At 36.9% G+C, this 23,319-nt stretch overlaps 1 protein-coding gene across 1 annotated transcript in view; it reads right to left on the bottom strand.

The window, feature by feature from the left end:
- Positions 1–23,319, bottom strand: part of LOC120534890 (putative ATP-dependent RNA helicase TDRD12) — a 441,334-nt gene that overhangs the window by 344,915 nt on the left and 73,100 nt on the right. The window contains exon 4 of the mRNA XM_039762402.1: positions 12,946–13,085. Coding sequence (XP_039618336.1) covers positions 12,946–13,085 — 140 coding nt within the window. The remainder of the gene's footprint in view (positions 1–12,945; positions 13,086–23,319) is intronic.

Raw genomic sequence — 23,319 nt, 5'->3', positions numbered from 1 at the left:
GAGTAAAGAAATTTGAATGTTTGTTCTTTTAACGTTTACTTTATTTCTAACTTGTATAATTTAGACAGGATATATTTTTATGGAGAGCAAAATATTATAAGTTGTTTAAGGTTTGAGTTGATTTATTCACGAATAATATTCCTGTCTGTTTTTACCATTCCTACCAAAGATATTTCTGTCGACTAAATAAAAATTCCTTCTATTTAAAATTTAAATAGAACTTGAACAAATATGATAGTTCATAATATCCACGCAGACTTGCACGTAAGAGCGGGAGTTATCCGTTTTAACAAGCAGCGTATTGCACTGATACGAAATAGCTGTGTGTGTATATATGTAGATATGTATGTATATGTTTATATATGTGTGTGTGTATGTATATATATATATATATATATATATATGTATTTGTGTGTATATATGTGTGTGTATGTATGTATGTGTGTATGTATATGTATGTGTATATATGTAGATATATATATATATATATATATATATATATATATATATATATATATATATGACAGCAACACTCATCACTCACAATAGTGACAAAACAATTACATTGACAATCATGTTACGTTATTTTCAAAATGTTTCCTTTTCTTTTCATTGCTTCTTTAACACACTACTAGTGTATATATATATATACACATACATACATACATATACATATACATATATATACATATATATACATATATATATACCCATATATACATACATACATACACCCATATATATATACATATATATACACATATACATACACACACATATACATACACCCATATATACATACATATATATACACCCATATATACATACATATATATACACATATACATACACCCATATATATATATATATATATATATATATATATATATATATATATATATACACACACACACATACAGTGGTGTGAAAAACTATTTGCCGCCTTCCTGATTTCTTATTCTTTTGCATGTTTGTCACCAAAATGTTTCTGATCATCAAACACATTTAACCATTAGTCAAATATAACACAAGTAAGCACAAAATGCAATTTTTAAATGATGGCTTTTATTATTTAGGGAGAAAAAAATCCAAACCTACATGGCCCTGTGTGAGAAAGTAATTGCCCCCTGAACCTAATAACTGGTTGGGCCACCCCGGGCAGCAATAACTGCAATCAAGCGTTTGCGATAACTTGCAATGAGTCTTTTACAGCGCTCTGGAGGAATTTTGGCCCACTCATCTTTGCAGAATTGTTGCAATTTAGCTTTATTTGAGGGTTTTCTAGCATTGAACCGCCTTTTTAAGGTCATGCCATAGCATCTCAATTGGATTCATGTCAGGACTTTGACTAGGCCACTCCAAAGTCTTCATTTTGTTTTTCTTCAGCCATTCAGAGGTGGATTTGCTGGTGTGTTTTGGGTCATTGTCCTGTTGCAGCACCCAAGATCGCTTCACCTTGAGTTGACGAACAGATGGCCGGACATTCTCCTTCATCATTTTTTGGTAGACAGTAGAATTCATGGTTCCATCTATCACAGCAAGCCTTCCAGGTCCTGAAGCAGCAAAACAACCCCAGACCATCACACTACCATCACCATATTTTACTGTTGGTATGATGTTCTTTTTCTGAAATGCTGTGTTTCTTTTACGCCAGATGTAACGGGACATTTGCCTTCCAAAAAGTTCATTTTGTCTCATCAGTCCACAAGGTATTTTCCCAAAAGTCTTGGCAATCATTGAGATGTTTCTTAGCAAAATTGTGACGAGACTTAATGTTCTTTTTGCTTAACAGTGGTTTGCGTCTTGGAAATCTGCCATGCAGGCCGTTTTGCCCAGTCTCTTTCTTATGGTGGAGTCGTGAACACTGACTATAATTGAGGCAAGTGAGGCCTGCAGTTCTTTAGACGTTGTCCTGGGGTCTTTTGTGACCTCTCGGATGAGTCGTCTCTGCGCTCTTGGGGTAATTTTGGTCGGCCAGCCACTCCTGGGAAGGTTCACCACTGTTCCATGTTTTTGCCATTTGTGGATAATGGCTCTCACTGTGGTTCGCTGGAGTCCCAAAGCTTTAGAAATGGCTTTATAACCTTTACCAGACTGATAGATCTCAATTACTTCTGTTCTCATTTGTTCCTGAATTTCTTTGGATTTTGGCATGATGTCTAGCTTTTGAGGTGCTTTTGGTCTACTTCTCTGTGTCAGGCAGCTCCTATTTAAGTGATTTCTTGATTGAAACAGGTGTGGCAGTGATCAGGCCTGGGGGTGGCTACGGAAATTGAACTCAGGTGTGATACACCACAGTTAGGTTATTTTTTAACAAGGGGGCAATTACTTTTCACACAGGGCCATGTAGGTTTGGATTTTTTCTCCTAAATAATAAAAACATCATTTAAAAACTGCATTTTGTGTTTACTTGTGTTATATTTGACTAATGGTTAAATGTGTTTGATGATCAGAAACATTTTGTGTGACAAACAAGCAAAAGAATAAGAAATCAGGAAGGGGGCAAATAGTTTTTCACACAACTGTACATATATATATATATATATATATATACACACACACATTACAGTGATCCCTCGCTATATCGCGCTTCGACTTTCGCGGCTTCACTCCATCGCGGATTTAAAATGTAAGCATATCTAAATATACATCACAGATTTTTTGCTGGTTTCGCGGATTTCTGCGGACAGTGGGTCTTTTAATTTATGGTACATGGTTCCTCAATTTGTTTGCCCATTTGATTTCATACAAGGGACGCTATTGGCGGATGGCTAAGAAGCTACCCCAATCAGAGCCCGTATTAAATAAAACTCCTCAATGATATACGATATGCTTCCCGCGCGGTGCTTCGCATACTTAAAAGCTCTAACAGCACATACTGATTTTTGATTGTTTGCTTTTCTTTGTCTCTCTCTAACATTCTCTGCTCCTGATGGAGGGGGTGTGAGCAGAGGGACTGTTTGCTTAGAAGATACAGACGCTCCTATAAAAAATTATGAAAGACTACCTTCACGTTGATCCCTTCATTGTGTCCGCTTTATCCCAGCGCTTCGCATACTTAAAAGCCCAACAGCCCTATTGATTTTTGATTGTTTACTTTTCTCTCTCTCTCTGACATTCTCTGCTCCTGATACGCACTCCTTTGAAGAGGAAGATATGTTTGCTTTTTTAATTGTGAGAAAGAACTGTCATCTCTGTCTTGTCATGGAGAAACTTTTGACTAAAGGGTGGTATTTCATGTCTAGAGGGCTCGAATAATGTTAAAAAAACGTATTTAGAAGGGTGTAAACAGGTTTTCTTTGCTCGAACTGCGAAAATATTAGATTTATGAATAAAGAATTCTACTTTTCTGGAAGAGGTGTTCATGCTCTTGCATTTCCTGTCATCTGATGTATATGGGTGATTCTGTGTTTGCTTGAGGAGAAGTTGCAGCTTCTCCTGTCCATGACATGTGTTGTTATTTAGTTCTTATCAACTTATGCATGCAGCCAAGTCTGTTTGCCATGAAAAGCCCAAAGTAGGGGCCACAGGCTGTCTACTGAGACAATATCAAACTTTGGGGGCCAGGAGTGTGTTAATTTTTGTGTTCAGACAAACATTCCTTAGAATTTTGTATAAATAATTTAATAATCTGATGAAAAAAAAATCTAAGATTTCACTTACTCTTTTGTATAATTTACATCCTCCCCTTGGTGGTCATGTCATATAATGCATTTCAAAACGACTGTCCACATAGACTTTATGAGATATCTCCAGAACAGTTCACTAATCAATTGTGTTCAGTAATACCAACATGACATATAAATTGTTGTTCTTGTTTTATGAGATAAATGCAAGGAGTCCTAACCACTGGCCTCTGTATCAGGCAGTCTAGCAGCTCATCCACTGCTGAATATATAGCATATTGACCATTATTCCAATACAAGGTTATTATTGCAAACAAAAAATAAAAAAAAGAAGAAAATTATTAATAAAAACATTTTTGTAAACTGAATTACCAAAACTGACATAAAAAAGTAAAACTACTTCTGCACAGTTGCTGAAGAAAAAAAAATTTAATTTTCGTCATGATCATTCTTATGAATAGATTAACCGGGACTGCAGTGGCCCCAAAATTAATCAAAATACATGAAAAAATATATTATCTTAGTTTTTTCAAAGAAAAATATATGCCTGTCACAAAAAAGATAATTGTTCAGCTCTTTGCTGTTATTTCTGAAATAACTTGTGCATCACTAGTCATACACATGCTGTTATCCCCAAGTTTTCATGTCCCTAGTGAACAGACACTAGTAATAAGGGGTAACTGTTTAAACAATGCTTGTGGCAGCAGGACGAGCTGGACAAATACTTTTAGAAAAAAAAAATTGTTACTTGACATACTGATAAAAAGATTCACGAGAGTCTAGATACCTGAACAGAATGTTGTTGTTAACTAATCACTTGTGCTTTACTAAAGGTCATTTGGTAAAGGAAGAAACACAAACCTTGTACGATAACTGAGTTGACAGTATCTCTACTGAAGTACAAATAAAGTATATTGGTAGCCTGGAAATGTCCCTATATCTCCAAATCCAGTTTTGGAGTGCTTCTGTGGCTGAAAGTTTTCATTCTAACCCTTTTCTTAATTAGCATTTGTTTTTTCCTGCTAATCTTTCTTACTTCATTTTAATTGATGTGATTTTAAAGATTACAATCATATGAAAAAGTGTGGGAATCCCTCTTAATTCTTTGGATTTTTGTTTATTATTGGTTGAGTTTTCAAAGTAGCAACTTCCTTTTAATATATTACATGCCTTATGGAAACAGTAGTATTTCAGGAGTGACATTAAGTTAATTGGATTAACAGAAAATATGCAATATGCATCATAACGAAATTACACAGGTGCATAAATTTGGACACTTCAACAGATATATTATATTATTAGTTGAGTATATTATATTATTAGTTGAGCCTCCTTCTCCAAATATAACAGCCTCTAGATGCCTTCTATAGCATTTGATGAGTGTCTGGATTCTGGATGGAGGTAGTTTTGGCCATTCCTCCATACAAAATCTCTTTAGTTTAGTTAAATTTGATGGCTGCCGAGCATAGACAGCCTGCTTCAAATCATCCCACAGATTTTCGATGATATTCAATTCAGGGGACTGTGACGGCCATTCCAGAACATTGTACTTCTCTTTCTGCATGAATGCCTTTGTAGATTTCGAACTGTGTTTTGGGTCATTGTCTTGTTGGAATATCCAACCCCTGCATAATCTCAACTTTGTGACTGATGCGTGAACATTATCCTGAAGAATTCGTTGATACTGGGTTGAATTCAGCAGACCCTTAACTTTAACAAGGGCCCCAGTCCCTGAACTAGCCACACAGCCCCACATGTCTAAATGAGCATTTGCATACAACAAGCGACTGTTTGTGACATGAGCGCAGAAAGGGCTTCAATCTCATCACCCTGCCATACAGATGTTCTTTGTGCAAATTGCGCTGAATTGTAGAACGATGTACAGATACACCATCTGCAGCAACATGTTCTTGCAGATCTTTGGAGGTGATCTGTGGGTTGTCTGTAACCATTCTCACAATCCTGCGCATATGCTGCTCCTGTATTTTTCTTGGCCTGCCAGACCTGGGTTTAACAGCAACTGTGCCTGTGGCCTTTTATTTCCTCATTACATTCCTTACATTTGAAACTTGACAGTTTAACCCTCTGAGATAGCTTTTTGTAGCCTTCCCCTAAACCACGATACTGAAATATATTTGTTTTCAGATCTTTTGAGAGTTGCTTTGAGGATCCAATGCTGTCACTCTTCAGAGGAGAGTCAAAGGGAAGCACAACTTGCAATTGACCATCTTAAATAACTTTTCTCATGATTAAACACGCCGATCTATGAAGTTCAAGGCTTAACAAGCTAATTCAACCAATTTAGTGTTGCAAGTAATCAGAATTGAGCAGTTGCATGCAATCAAATCAGCATAATTACAAGGGTACCCAAATGTTGCACAGCCAGTTTTTCAAATTTGATTTAATTTCATACAACTAAATACTGCTTCACTAAAAATCAGTACTCAGATGTTCCTAAGAAATGAAAGACATACCACTGTTATCTTTTTTTTGTTGAAAGCAGAGTAAATTATTATGCAGGCTGAGAGGGGTTCCCAAACTTTTTCATTTGACTAAGTTCTCCGAGTTGTTTCATTTCTTCGATAAATGCCACCCAAACAGAAATGAGTTATAAAATGAGCCAAAAGATGACAAGCTAAGTCAGGGTCTCAGACTCCAATCAATTTCACTTCAATTTTAATTTGAAGCTGACTCTTGATATTAATTAATCCCATTATAAAATTCTGTGGCTTGCTGAAGCCCTCATTTTGCAACAGTAGACATTTCAAAAGTAGTTGATTTTTTTTTTTTCTAAGAACATCATATTTTGTGGACCTGAGCAGATTGACATTGCCTCGATCTACACCCCTTTTTATTTTAAAATATTGTATTTTGGACAAAGGTTGCTGGTCATGTGCTGCCTTGTATCTCCTCATTATTTGACTGCCAATTAGGAAAAAGGAACAATTAAGAGGTCTGACTCTTAAATAGGAAGCAAATTAAAAGTAAGGCAAAATAAGTTCTTTAGCAACAGTAGCTGGTCACATATTAAGAAAATGGTTATTTTGGCTATTCAAGTCCATTCTACTCCTAAGCCATGACACTATATAATCATTTCTCTAAGTACAGTTGGTTGGCATCTGAACTATTATTCAAGTCCAAATGCCACCTGCCCCCTTGGTTCATATCTAGTTTTCATGGTCAAATCTGGTAGAATAAAGTAAAAATAATGTTCTGATTTTTAAGCCTAAAGTCATAAGTAGTGTGCAGAGGGCATGCTCAAAACTGTGTGTAATGCCACGAAAAGTATGCAAGCAATGGTATGTGCATTCTTGCTCCGATGTAGAAGGGAGTTGAGTTTACCTCTGTTACAGCACGTCTATGTGAAAACAGCTGTGTCAGATGCAGGGGTGGGGTGTGTTTGGGCTCGTGAACGCGGCTGAGATAATAAAACTGACTAAAAAAAGAAAAAAAAAACAAAGCTAACCTTTAGAAGTATCATAAATTACACCGGCTGTTACACACTGAAATCAAATGTATGTTTTTATTCTAAAATAGTAAGACTAAGATCAGTTTACTTCTCAAAACGGAGTGGTGCAGGATCGAACTTGCGACCTTTTGATTCCGAGTCGGCAGCTGATTCTATTGCACCACGGAGGCAGTCATAATGAACAGGTGTCAATGTCGCATGTTAAGACGGCTTTTTGTTTCTGCAGTCATATTTTTGAATAAAAGCGCAATTGTTGTGTTAGATTTGTACTTTTTGTGAAAGTATTTGTTTGATACTTCAGGCTTCATACATTATATAGTTTATGCCTACATTTTGTCATCTACTAGTAGAATATAAAAAACATTTCTGTTTTAACAATGTGTTTACACAGATTACTGTAGAAACGGAACAGACATGAAATGCGTGTGTTCCAAACAATGATCTATTATTTCCAGTGTAAAACTCCACTTCACTCCCAGAAAATCAATCAAGGCATGAGCTGGGAGAAGTTTGTGCATGTTCTAAGTCGGTGGTGGGATGGAATAGCCGGCTGATTTTTATCAGTACATTTAGATGACAAAAGACGCTGGCGGAGAGCTATGAACGATTTTAATAAGCGATTTAAGGTGGGATGGATTTACGAGTTTTTTCATAGGCTCTGGTAATTCTAGTGTTAAGTATTAATAGGGGAAGGTAGGGATGTCAAATTACAAAAACATAACTACAGCTACTCTTAAAGTGACTAACACTAGAATCCCTGAAGCCTACAAAAAAACACTTGCAATCCCGACGCACCTTAAATTCCTTTGCACCTCTCCGTCAGTGTCTTTTGTTTTGTAAATGTGTTTATCAGCACAAGCAGAAAGCAGCCTGCTATCCCACAGCGCAAAAACAACACAGCTAAAGTATCAGAGAAGATTCTAAGAGCTCAAGTCTTGTTTTCCTTGGTGTGAGGCGCCTGGAATTGTCTATTTTGTCTGATTCTATCCCAGAGTGCATTGGGTGCTTGAAGTCTTTGAGGTGGCCACCTCCAAAAATGGGAATGGACTCTCAATCTTTGAGTGAAGCAGTCTTCGGTCTGACCGTGGATAGACTATGTTTGCTGTTTTGCAGAAGTTGTGCCTAATCTCCCTTTCTCTTGCTTTTCACTGCCTTTTTCAAAAGCACCGGTCCACCCCTTAGCAAGCCTATTTTACTTTTTGCCCACAACATTATTAAAGGTGCGTGGGCAGCGACAGGGTTTACACTCAGGACAACAGAGACAGAGCAGAGCTACATAATATCTGTTATTTGCTTATGTCAATACTAAATGAAATAAAATATTCACTTACTTTCACATGTAGTGTAAAATAATGTTTAACAGCTGTTTCTCAACCTCTGAGTTGCAACTCGTTTTTGGGTTGCGGGCTGCTGCCAGTGGGTCATGGGTTGGTGCCATTGCCTAAGCAAATGACAGTGCTGCAAGATATTTCTAACCATCTGTATCTACACATTTCATGCAGGGTAACCCCACTCCACCCTTGAATTTGCACTTGCTTCACTAAGCAGAGCCACCACTATCAGACCTCCACTAGCTCTTACATTTCTGTTTGTGTTACAAGAGGAAACCCCTGCTTGTGGGTCATCAATAACCTTAAGGTAAAACTGAGTCTTGAGACCATAAAGGTTGAGGAACAACAGAGGTTTTAGATTTAAAGCCACAACTCAGCCTATTCCATTTAAATGCCAAACTATAGCTAAAAGATGTTTGTCTGAAACACAAAAAAATTAGTTCACATACTACAGTATGTACAGCATTCAGCATTGTATACTGTATGCACATTCTTCTTTCAGCTGCTCCAATTTAGGGGTCGCCACGGCAGATCATTCGTCTCCATCGATCCCTGTCTTTTATATCATTTTCTGCCACACCAACTGCCTTTATGTCCTCCCTCACCACATCCATAAACCTTATCTTTGGCGGCCTCCTTTACTTTTGCCTGGCTGTTTCACCCTCAACATCCTTTTCCTGATGTACCTCTTATCTCTCCTTTGTATGTGCCCAAACCATTTCAATCTAGCCTCTCTCTCACTTAGTCACCAAACTGTCGTACCTATGTTTTCCCTCTAATATACTTATTTCTAATTATGTCTACTCTCGTTACTCTGAGCAAAATTTGTAGCATCTTCAACTCTGCCACTTCCAGCTCTGCATCCTGTCCTTTCATCAGTGCCACTGTCTCCAGACCATATATGGTCTCAATACTGTTTTAAATACCTTGCCTTTTACTCTTGTAGTTACTCTTCTATCACAAATCACTCCTGCCACTCTTCTTCACCCAGTCCACTCTGCCTACACTCTCTCCTTCACCTCTATGCTGCATTTTATATTGTTTTGAACAATTCAAACCAAGTATTTAAATTAGTCTACCTTCACCACCTCTGCTTCTTGCAGTTGCACCTTTCCACCATCTTCCCTCACTATGCACATGTACTCTGTCTTGTTCCTACTGACTCTCATTCCCACTCTCTCCAGTGCGTACCTCCTCCTCTACAGGTTCATCGCAACCTGCTTTCTACTCTCACTACAGATTACAATGTCATTAATGAACATCATAGTCTACTGAGACTCCTGTCTGACCTCATCTGTCAACCTGTCCATCACTACTGAAAACGGAAAAACGCTCAAAGCTAATTCTTGATAAAATCCAATCCAATCTTGCCGATACAACAAATAGTTCTGAGCAGGCATCAACCACACACCAACTGTGGTCTTCGCTGCTCTTGTGATAAGAATGGAGATAAACGCCATCAACAACTCAGAGAGGGAGAGGCAAGTTCATTGTGCCACATGAACGTGACTGACAGTATAAAACTGAATAATTAAAAAAAAGCTCTAAATTTACAAAGCCAAAATTTACATTGGGTGTACAGACTCAAATAAAATGTATGTTTTTATATTATAGTAATACTAATAGCAGCTCACTACTCAATTCGAACCCGCAACCTTTTGGTTATAAGGCAGCAGTTCTTACCTCTGTACCACCCAAGAATACATATTAACTTTCTGTCAATGGAAATTTGAGCTTGGGTTTTTAACTAATTGACAGCAACTTGTAAATTGATTAATTTTTTTTTTTTGGTTATACTTTTGAATAAAAGTGCACATTTATTTGATATTTGAACTAAAGTCTTAATACATCTACAGTATACTAATAAAAGGCAAAGCCCTCACTGACTCATCACTAATTCTCCAACTTCCCATGTAGGTAGAAAGCTGAAATTTGGCAGGCTCATTCCTTACAGCTTACTTACAAAAGCTAGGTTTCATTTCGACATTCTACGTGTAACGGTCATAACGGTCAACAACGTCCGCCATGTTGAACTTTCTTATTCATGGCCCCATCGTCACGAAATTTGGTAGGCGGCTTCCCTGTGCTAACCGAAACCAATGTACATACTTATTTTGGTGGTATGACGCCACTGTCAAACGCCATATTGAACTTTCCAACGTCACTAATTCTCCAACTTCCCGTGTAGGTAGAAGGCTGAAATTTGGTACTTATTTCAGTGGTATGATGCCACTGTCGGCCACAATATTGAACTTTTCAACAGTCTTTGTTACTTATAGGCCCATCTTCAAGAAATTTGGTACACGGGTTCCCAACGCTAACTGAATCCTACTTACGTACATATATACGTCCATAGCCTGCAGCTCAGTCACCGTGTGAGGCGGCGTTGGGTCCCCCATCCCAACTCCTTCCACGTTGTTGGCTGCCTGTCTACATAAGGCCACCCTTCGCTCCAGTCTCCACACTCCCTTCCTTGCTTCGCCACGGGATTCACGTCTCCCTGCTGATAACTACAGCCTTTTTATTTAATCCACGGCTTCTATGTAGTTTTATTGTTCATTTATTATGATTGTAGTTATTGTGTAGGTATTTTAGACTTACTTTACATTGTTCAGGTACCCATTCCCTTTATCATTCCAACCGTACCTCCATTAACATGTCTATCGAGGTGATCACTATCGATCAAAGAACTGTCACTTACCGAGTGGTTTCCATGCCCGGAGATGGCACCTGCCTTTTCCATTTTCTGTGTTACATATTGCACGGCCATATCAGGCTCACTCTTGATATCCGGAGGAACATTGTGTCTTATGTATTGAATGACTGGGACAGGTTCAACGTGTGGACTGATGACGGTACAGGAGATAATTATACTACACAGGAGCACTAGAAGAGTGAAATGCTTGAGCCCTTCACCTATGGATCTGCATGTGAGTTGATGGCTGCTGCTGAATTGTTCGGTTGTTGCTTTCAAGTGTACCGAAATGGCCAATTATTTTATACCTTTCGACAACCGCCAATGTCTCTTAAACATCTTAGATTTACAGGTGACCATTTCAGTAGTGGACACTTTGATGTTTATGAATGTTTAAACTCTCAAAAGCTGGATGTGATGTTATCGATGAAACAGGTTGTACACTTACAACGCTTGACAGATGCCGAATGTCACTTCAACACAAGTCCTGCAAATACAGTCGTAACTGAAACAAACCATGAAACTCAAACCAATTATGACAGCAGCAATCCAAGCTGTGAGATTTGAAGCAAGATTACTGTTCACATGGCCAACTGTACGTTGCATGCTCAAGAGTAAGCTCCGCGCACAGCTTGGTCATATTACAACCGGAGGACCGAACTGACAATGTGGTATACAAAGAGATCCTTAACAAATAATTATTGGTATATTTTCTTTCAGTTTAAAAAGGTTTAATTTTCTTCTTAATAAAAATTTTAAGGCAGTACTTCGCCGCTGCGAAGCGCGGGTATTTTGCTAGTTATTAATATAACATGGAAAAAGTTTCTTTTAGGAATGTGTTCAGCATTTCTTGCCTCACACTTCCTGTCTTCCTACATTTACACAGAACGTTGTAGACACGGAACACACATGAAATGTATGTATTCCAAATAACAATATATTATTTACCCTATACAATTCAAGGCACCTCACATCCAGATAAACAGACTTAAGACTGGGAGAACTTTTTCTCTGACTTGAGCTGCGGCAGTTGGGAGATGGGATAGCAGGCTGCTTGCTGCTTGTGCTGATTGACACATTTGAAAAACAAAAGATACCAAAGGAGAGATGTGAAGGAATTTAAGGTGGCCCAGGAATACAACATTTTTTGCAGGCTTTAGGGATTCTAGTGTTAAACCGGGCTGTCATTCCAACCACAACCCTCACTGCGGTCACACTGCCCTATTACATACCTTTACATACTTTTGTGTTACTCCCAACTTCCTCTTACACTACCATAACTCCTCTATACTGTACTGCATACTGTATGCATAGTTAGGATGTTTTCCCTAATCCAAATATTACTTTGATTGAAAAGAAACATTAAAACTAAAATAGTAAATTATTACAAAACAATAAGTTTACACATAGAATCAAAAAAAGATTCAAAACATATTACAGAATAAGTACTTAATTTACTTTATTTACCCTTTAAACAATTCAAAGAGAGATATCTGGATGAAGAAAAAAATGTATACAACTTGAAATCTGTGAATGGCCACGCTGGCAATTTGTAAACAACCTTCCAGTAAAGGTCCTGAAATTCTGAAGGATATACTATTTTACATAACTTAGATGCAATGTATATACTGTGTATAGTATGTATTCATATACAATTTATATAACTAATTAAAATAGATTTATTCTATTTAAAAAAGAGAACTAAATAATGATTAAATATTTAAATGTTTTATTCTCAGTAATAAATAATATGTAACAACAATAAATAACTATTGATTTATGAATTGTATGTGTGTGAACACTGTTACAATTATACTGTCATACCATTTCAGTTAAGTTTTGAAAGTAATCCTTCATACAGAACTGACGAGCCCCAAAGAGTTGTGGAGATACAGGGAAACCAAAGTGCACAACACAGGTGGCATCGGTAATATCAAGGGCTTTTATAAAGTCATTGGTCAAAACTGTAAGAGAAGAAACAAGTAATGGTAGTTAATGATACAAGAGCAAATCATATCAACAATAACAGTACTTTATCAGATTCAGTTGAAATACAATATCTAACAAATCTTTGTGAAACTGGTTTCATGTTTCTCTCTTTAAAATAAAAAAAGTAATATGTACACTTCATATCTTGAAAGAACAACCTCAAATCCAGTGAATTACTTTTTAAAAACCAAAGATAAACATAACATTATCAAGGATTTCACCTTACCAAGTGAATAATGCATATATTCTCGGGTGTCTTTTTCTCATATTATTAGCTGCTTTGATGTTTTATAAGTACAGTAATCCCTCGCTATATCGCTCTTCGACTTTCGCGGTTTCACTCTATCGCGGATTTTAAATGTAAGCACATCTAAATATATATCACAGATTTTTAAGCTGGTTCGCGGATTTCTGCAGACAGTGGGTCTTTTAATTTATGCTACACGCTTCCTCAGTTTGTTTGCCCTGTTGATTTCATACAAGGGACGCTATTGGCGGATGGCTTAGAAGCTACCCAATCAGAGCATGTATTACATATTAACTAAAACTCCTCAATGCTATAAGATATGCATCCCGCGCGGAGCTTGATTGTTTGCTTGTCTCTGCCTCTCTCTCACCCTCTCTGACATTCTCTGCGCCTGATGGAGGGGCTGTTTGCACAGAGGCTGTTTGCTTAAAAGATACTGACGCTCCTCTAAAAAAATGCCGCTTTATTGCGGTGCTCGGCATATTTAAAAGCACACATATTGATTTTTTGATTGTTGCTTTAATCTTGCTCTCTCTCTCTGACGTTTTCTGCGCCTGACGGAGGAGATGTGAGCAGAGGGGCTGTTTGCACAGAGGCTGTTTGCTTAGAAGCTACTAACGCTCCTCTAAAAAATGCCGCGGCAAACTTAAAAGCACAAGTATTGATTTTTTGATTGTTTGCTTTTCTTTGAAAGCGCTCTCTCTCTCCCTCTGAAATTCTCTGCTCCTGAAGAGAAGAAGATCTATTTGCATTCTTTTAATTGTGAGAAAGAACTGTCATCTCTGTCTTGTCATGGAGGACAGTTTAAACTTTTGACTAAAGGGTGTTATTTCATGTCTAGAGGGCTCTAATAATTTTAACAGTGTGAGAGTGTTTATAAGGGCTTAAAATATATAAAAATAACTACACAAACATATGGTTTCTACTTCGCGGATTTTCGTCTATTGCGGGGGGTTCTGGAACGCAACCCCCGCGATCGAGGAGGGATTACTGTAAAGATGTATTAAAAATATACATCACAAAACAAATTAAAAATAAGTATAAATGCACTGACAATGTTTCACAGCACAGCCAATAAAAGCAACAGCATAATGAGCTTGCATCTTTTAGGGTTGTGCTGAGATTTGTGAGTAGATAAAATCATGACACAAATATCTCAGACTTCTGTACAAAAGTGAAAAATGCACATAGTATCTAGTATAGAATGCCATAAGTTAATATTTACTGATATTTGCCAAAATTATTAATTCATAACTAAAAAATAAATTGTTGCCACATAACACAAAAATAATTTCAAACATCCAACATATAGATTTACAATTTTTTACAAAATATGCTGGAAATTTGTAGTTAGATGGACGGCCTGTATGGGTTGGCATCCTGTCCAGGACTGAACAAGAATTCTTACCCAGCCGGGAGGCCATTATAATGGAAGAGTGGGGAAGGCAGCTTACTTGGGGTAGTTCCTTCCCCAAGATACTGGGTGGCAGCCAACTCAGGCTGGGGGATTACCACATGGATACCCGCAGGGCATGCTGGGTTCTGTGGACACAGGGGTAGCTCTGTTGGGTTCCTTGGGGGTCCGCCAGGGAGAGTTGTGGTGACAGGGAAACCCTACTCTGTGGGGTTTCAGCTTTACCCAGAAGTTCTTCCAAGCCACAGTTTCATGTCACAGGAAGTACTCCCAGGTGTAGGATAAAAGGAGCATCTCCACTTCAATCTGGGAACAGGTAGAGAAAGCTTGCTGAAGGAGCGGAGGAGGCTGAGAGAGAAGGCACCAGAGATATTGTGCATGAGAACTAAAGTGTTGTTGTGATGTGAGAAAAGCTTACTGTGAAGAATTTATGTTTGTCTGCAGTGAAACCTTCCTTCGTTCATTGCTGAACTTGTGTCCGAGCCTGTTGTGTTGGGTGTTTGGGAGCTGTAGAACCCCCCTACAGGCCACAGTAGCTTAGCACCAGCCTAAAAGATACGCAGCTGAAGTTTGTGTCTACTATTGTCATGAACTGGAATTGAGAAAAGAGTTGTTCTTGATTTTTTTTCTTCTTTTTTAAATTTCTTTGATTGTTGCCATAATTTTCGAGCGGCGTGAACAAAAATTACTTAATTTTTGTTACGAATACCAATAACACGCATAAAATTCAGCTCTGCCCTTCAGAAACATTAAATATGGCACTATTAAATGTTAGAGCTTTAACTAACAAGACATTTTTTATAAACAATCTTATTAGTGATAGAAACATTGATTTTATTGCACTAAGTGAAACGTGGCTTAACTCAAACGGCGTGGCTGTTTTAATCGAATCTGTGCCTCCGGATTACAGTTTTACTCGTGCAGACCTCCAGGGGAAAATGAGAGGCGGATTGGCAAACATTTACTCGAGCCGATTAAAATGTAAAGATGTTAGTTTTGGTAAATTTAAGTCCTTTGAGTATCTCCTTGTTATTCATGGAGATTCTCACGTTCTAGTATTATCCGTGTATAGACCTCCTAAATATAACGCGTCTTTCTTTGAGGAATTCTCTGACTTAATGTCAATTTTAATTACAAACTATGACACACTCTTAATAGTCGGTGACTTTAACTTTCATATCGACAATCAGTGTGACCAAAAAGTAAAAGAATTCATGAACCTCCTGGACTCTTTTGATTTGAGACAGCTCGTTAATCAGCCTACACATAAAGCAGGTCATACGTTAGACTTAGTGATTGCTAAAGGACTTAAAGTTGATATAAAGCAGGTCATTGATATTGGTCTATCAGACCATTTCCTTCTACTATTTAATATAGAAATAAAGATAGAAAACACACGAGAAGCATTTTGTTAAAAAACGCTTCTTTCACTCATCAGCAGCTTTAAAACTTACAAACATTCTAAATAATCAGTCCGTTTATAGGGCCAACTATAATAGCGAGGATAATGTAAATAGTAAAGTGGAAAACTTTAATTCTAAAGTAAGAACTGCTGTTGACATAGTTGCACCTGAAAAGACAGTTAAAAAATCTTCTAGTATTGTTATTCCATGGAAGACCCAAAGAGTGTCTGATTTAAAAAGAACATGTCGTAGAGCTGAGCGTAAATGGAGGAAAACTAAACTAACTATCCATTATGAGATATTGAAGGTTAAAATAACAGAATACAATAACACAGTCCGTCTTGAGAGGCGCTGCTATTTCTCTAATATTATAAATAACAATGCTAGTAATCCCAGAGTCTTATTTTCTACAATTGATCGTCTGTTAAACCCAGGTAACACAAAGGAATGCCCCCAGAATACTTCCAGTGAAACCTGTGAGAACATTGCTGTATTTTTCAATCAAAAAATTAATGATATTAGAGATAACATAGTATATCTCCCCAACACTGCAGAACCTCCAAAGCCCCGGTACTCCATTATAAACAAATTAAATGCTTTCACCAGGATAGATTTACCTGAATTACATAGTATAATCTCTCAACTGAAACCCTCCACCTGTGTCCTTGACCCAATACCAACAAGGTTTTTCAAAGAAATATCAGGCGTGCTAATTGACAATATTCTTGACATAGTTAATTCGTCATTAGATACGGGGTCTTCCAGACTGTCTTAAGACTGCTGTAGTTAAACCCCTGCTCAAGAAAAATAATCTTGAACCCTCTTGAACCCTTTGAAAATTTTAGACCCATCTCTAACCTGCCCTTCTTAAGTAAAGTTCTAGAGAAGGCAGTCATTATGCAGTTAAATGACCACCTCAATAAACATGCTATTCTTGATAAATTTCAGTCAGGCTTCAGAACAAATCACAGCACAGAAACTGCACTCGTTAAAGTAGTAAATGACTTGCGGGTAAATGCAGACAGAGGCCATTTATCTGTTCTCATCCTCTTAGATCTGAGTGCTGCATTTGACACCATTGATCACAATATTCTTAGAAATCGCCTTAGTCAATGGGTGGGCCTCTCTGGCAGTGTCTTAAATTGGTTTGAATCCTACCTGGCAGGAGAAAATTCTTTGTGAGTTGTGGTAATCACAACTCAAAGACACATGATATTCTATATGGTGTTCCACAAGGCTCTATCCTGGGTCCGCTGCTTTTCTCAATCTACATGCTTCCGTTAGGTCAGATTATCTCAGGTTACAACGTGAGTTACCACAGCTATGCTGATGACACACAGCTGTACTTATCAATAGCACCTGATGACTCCGACTCTCTCGATTCACTAACACAATGTCTTACTGGTATTTCTGAATGGATGAATAGTAATTTTCTCAAACTAAATAAAGAGAAAACTGAAATTTTAGTAATTGGCAATAATGGATTCAATGAGGTTATCAGAAATAAACTTGATGCATTAGGATTAAAAGTTAAGACGGAAGTAAAAAACTTAGGGGTAACTGTTGACTGTAATCTGAATTTTAAATCGCATATTCATCAGACCACTAGGACAGCATTTTTCACTTAAGAAACATAGCAAAAGTTAGACCTCTTATATCATTGAAAGATGCTGAGAAATTAATTCACGCTTTTGTTTTCAGTAGACTAGATTACTGTAACGCACTCCTCTCAGGACTACCCAAAAAAGACATAAATCACTTGCAACGAGTGCAGAATGCAGCTGCTAGAATCCTAACTAGGAAAAGAAAATCTGAACACATTTCTCCAGTTTTGATGTCACTACACTGGTTGCCTGTGTCATTCAGGATTGACTTTAAAATACTGCTTATGGTTTACTAGCAAAATACCCGCGCTTCGCAGCGGAGAAGTAGTGTGTTAAAGAAGTTATGAAAAAGAAAAGCAAACATTTTAAAAATAACTTAAGATGATTGTTAATGTAATTGTTTTGTCATTGATATGAGTGTTGTTGTCATATCTATCTATTTATATATATATACATATACATACATACACACACAGACACATATATATATATATATATATATACACACATCTATACACATATATATATACATATACACACATACATATATATACATATACATATATACACATACTGTATATACACACACATATATATATACATACTGTATATACACATATACATATCTACATATATACTGTATATACACATATATATATATACAAATCTACATATATATATCCATATATATATATATTAGGGGTGGGACTCGATTAAAAAAATTAATCCAATTAATTAGAGGCTGTGTAAGAATTAATCTTGATTAATCGTATGTAATCGCACACGTAAATTTGCCCCAAATCACAAATGTTTTTTTTTTAATTTAAAAGTGTTTTAGTGGGCGACAGAATCAAATAATAGACATGTACATGAATATTGTAAACTGAAGCTGTTTTAATTTCTGAAAAAAAGCCTTTAAACTGCATTTGAATTCAAAACAGAAACAAAAATATCATCCCTGGTTAAAATTGGGCAGACTTAAAAATAAAGTGGTAGTTTAAGTACTTTAAGTAGATTTTCAGAATAGTATTGTCTTTAAATAATAATAACCAAAATTTCAACATAAAGTGCAGTTTTCTTCTTAAAAAATAAGTCAGAAACATAAAAGGTAATTTGACCAACTTAATCTTTAAACTCTGAGTAACCTTAGCCAAAATTATTTTGTACATTAGGCTAAAACAGTGTGATCATTGAACATTTTGTAATTAGATGTAATTAGAATTACTAACGGTCACGGAAGTCCAATGATCCCCAGTAAGAGCCACAAAGTCCGCTTTCTGTAATGCATCTAATTTTGCTTGCTTTTCAGTGTGCACAAAACCATGCTTTTATCAAGGCTTCGCGGGTAGTCGAAATGATCAGTCGTAGGAGCGCGCTTTATTCCGACTCTTAACATTTTTGTAGCTGTGATGTGTGCATCAGTGTAATGGATGTACCAGGAAATCATGCATTGACAAAAGTTCCGTTTGCTTGGAATTGAAAGTGTGATTAAATGCATTATTTTTTAAGCGTTATGGAGTACATGCATCGAAGCTTCTCAGCTGTGCTTGTGCTAATAAAGGGAAACATTTTAAAATAACGTAACATGATTCTCGTTAACCTAATATTTTTCATACGTCCCAAACCAAGGAGATGTGAAGGTAAAATGAATCGGGTAGGCACGTACATACTCAGTGCATCCCCTCTCGGGAATCGAACCTCGAATGTCGGCATTAGAGGCTTAAGACTCTACAATTAGCCACAGCGTGTGGCTTGTCTATCTAGTATGTACTGTAGATCGGGGTATATATATACATTTATATATTTATATATATATATATATATACCGCGTATCGCAGTGGAGAAGTAGAAGTTATGAAAAAGAAAAGGGAACATTTTAAAAATAGCGTAACATGATTGTCAATATACAGTAATTGTTTTGTGAGTGTTATTGAATGTTGCTGTCATCAAGGATTTGATTATCATTATTTGTTTCAATCAGGGTCGTATTTGTAGGATGTGTTGTGTTCAAGTTACATTCCGTGTTTGTCAATCGTTGTAAAGATAAGAGGTTTCATTCATCGATTAGTTTCTTACTGCATCAATAAACAGCTCGTCTTCCTCTTTATCTGAGATGTGACAAACTGCTTGCACGGGTTTTTTTACACTGTCTTCCTTTAGCGGGACATTCACTTTTTCCGTCTGCTTTGTTTCCGCAGTAGCTGCACTTATGAATATGATTCTATGTATCAGACGCTTCATATTTTTTGCTGCCTTCTCAATTGTGTAATTCGGTTTTGTTCAGCACTCTTTGGAACTGTTGCTTTTTGTCTGTGCACTGCATCAGTTCACGTGAGCCGCTTGGTGTTCTTGCATCGAAGGTTCCCAGCTGTGCTGGTGCCATCTCGTGTAATGTCAGCTAAGACCCGGCACTTAAAAGTTTCTCTCGCAGTTTCAATGAGTTTGTGCCAAACACCACCCTGACCATCTCATCTTCCTCTGCATAAGCACAGTCCTTCACACGTGAATATTTACCGGCAGTGTTTGTATTGGATTGCCGCTGATGGACGGCCTTATATGGGCAGGCACTAAATTACAAACGCTAGTGGCAGCCTGTCTATGAAGTTAATTTAATATAAACTTACGGTTCACGCCGTGCTTTGTTTCCGCAGTAGCTGTACTTATGAATATGCTTGTATGCATCATTTGCTTCATAATGTTTTTCTGCCTTCTCAATTGTGAAATGGCGTTTTGTGCTCATCGCTGTTTGGAGTTCTTCCTTGTTCTCTACGTACTTACGTAGGAGGCGTGATGATGTCACACGAAACCCCGCCCCCCACGGCCATCTCCAACTCAACTCCATTACATTATATGTAGAAAAATAGGTTCCAGTTATGACCCTTACGCGTAGAATTTCGAAATGAAACCTGCCCAACTTTTGTAAGTAAGCTGTAAGGAATAAGCCTGCCAAATTTCAGCCTTCTACCTACAAGGAAAGTTGGAGAATTAGTGATGAGTGAGTGAGTGAGTGAATGCTTTGCCTTTTATTAGTATAGATAAAGCCTGAAATAATCTCGATCCATCTTATATACCGGAATGCCTGACACGTTATATTCCAAATCATAACCTTAGATCTTGAAATGAGTGTCTCCTTATAATTCCAAATGCTAAACTTAAAAGAAGTGGTGAGGTGGCCTTCTGCTGTTATGCACCTAAAATCTGGAATACCGTGCTAATAGGAATTCGCCAGGCAAATACAGTAGAGCACTTTAAAAAACTGCTGAAAACACATTACTTTAACATGGCCTTTTTATAACTTCACTTTAACTTAATACTAATACTCTGTATGTTCAATTCATCATAACAACTATTCATAGTGGCTCCAAAATCCGTACTGACCCCTACTCTCTCTTCTGTTTCTTTTTCCGGTTTCTTTGTGGTGGCGGCCTGCGCCACCACCACCTACTCAAGGCATCATGATGCACCAACATTGATGGACTGAAAGCCAGAAGTCTACGTGACCATCATCATCAATTCCTTCCATGAAAACCTAAAATACAAAGAGGACTGTTTGATTTAGGTTAGGTAGATTGCCCAGAGGGGACTGGGCGGTCTCTTGGTCTGGAATCCCTACAGATTTAATTATTTTTCTCCAGCCTTTGGAGTTTTTTTTTTTGTTTTTTCTGTCCACCCTGGTCATCGGACCTTACTTATTCTATGTTAATTAACCTTGACTCATGTTTATTTTTTATTGTTGTGTCTTCTATTCTTCATTTTGTAAAGCACTTTGAGCTACATTTTTTTGTATGAAAATGTGCTATATAAATAAATGTTGTTTTTTTGTAGTAAAAGTTTTGAAGATCTTGGTTTCAGTGTGCTGTAGCAAAATAATATAGTATCATTAGTTTGTATTATACTGATGATTATAGTTAATGATTTATTGTTTAACATTCTCCATTTTGTTTTTACTTGTGGGTGATGCCATTGTTGAGTGCTATTAAGATGCAATGGCCAGTTGGTGAGGGTGGTTATCAGAAACTTAGCCAGATGCACTAAAAGACTTATGTGATGGATGGGTTAACAATTATTTGCATCCTTGCTCTGGTTCTTGTACACAGTGCTTGGAGTTACTACTATTAGACATTTGCATGTTCGCAGACCTTTTGTTTTTTTTCCCCCTCTCAGAGGGCCTCATGTATAGTGTGTATGCCCATTTCCATACTTACTTTGAGATGTATAAAAACGTTACTTGTCGTAAAGCCATACACATTTTCACAAAGTCACAGTGCTTATGGGCAACTTCAGAACACAGCAAGAGAGAAAAGAATGGGAAATTAAACTCATCCTAAAATTTAACACATTACAACATGGTTTAAATAGACACAAGAGCTTTATGGCCAGATATGAGGATTGTTTGCATGTCTCTGACTAACCCAGACAAACTGAGTACAGATGCAAACTGTATGGAAAAACTCTTTTGGGCAGTTATCTTATCAAAACATCTTGACATTTTTCTCATATCTTGCTAAATGAATCTTAGCCTGGAGAGGTCTAATAATTTTTTACATCTACAATATATCACTTAAAGATTTTCCAATACAGTATTTGTCCTAGTGTCTATAAAAGCACAGGGAATTCCAGTCTCTGTATTACATCTTGCTTGAAAAAGGGTCCTGAGTTGCCTTGAAAGCTTGCATATTGTAATTTTTTTAGTTAGTCAATAAAAGGTGACTTTTGCTTGACTTCTCACAACAAACATTACAAGAAAATTAATTTTCTTTCCTGAAATGTTCTGCTTATTTTTCCAACAACAGTGAATTCTCTAGAACATCGTACTAGATAGGATATCTAATTGTTCATAATATCAAAACAGTTTAAGTATCTGTGGATAACCATCACTAATAAATATAAATATCTTTTCAAGTACAATTTTGGAAGTACTATGGATAAAGTCAAACAAAATGTTAACAGATGATCCATTCTCCATATTATCTTAATTCTGTGAAAATGAACAACCTCCCTAACCTGTTATATCTCCTCTAAGGTATCACTATGTACATTAAATGTTCTTTTAAGAAATTACACTCAGTTATGACACTTTGGAATTCAAAACTGCCATGTATTCAAAGGGCAATTCTAGAATAAAGATCTAAGTTTTTTAATGTATAGCAAATACAGTATACACAAAAAAAAATTGGGAGTGTGCTCCCCTCGACTCTCTTGTACACTGAGATAGAGGAAAAAGTCATCAGAACAACTTCCAGTTACGCAATATTTTTCAAATATCATATATCTTTGTTTCTCATCATAACTAATTGATAATATTGATACACAATCATTTCATATTTATAATCAAAATTTACATTAAAATGATATTTTCACACTTGGGGAGGTTGAATGGGAATGTTATTATGATTACATATGCATTCCCTAGATTACGTGCAAAGTAAAATGAGTTATAGTCACCTAAAAACATAGAAAAAGTGTTATATAATATTTGTTACAATAAACTGCTATAGGTAAAACTGCATTTAGCTTCATTTAATTATGATGATGATGGTG

This window comes from Polypterus senegalus, chromosome 9 (genome assembly GCF_016835505.1).
Source record: "Polypterus senegalus isolate Bchr_013 chromosome 9, ASM1683550v1, whole genome shotgun sequence".
Taxonomy (NCBI): Eukaryota; Metazoa; Chordata; class Cladistia; order Polypteriformes; family Polypteridae; genus Polypterus; species Polypterus senegalus.
The sequence above is the reverse complement of the archived record's forward strand: the minus strand, read 5'-3'. Positions and strand labels throughout refer to the sequence as shown.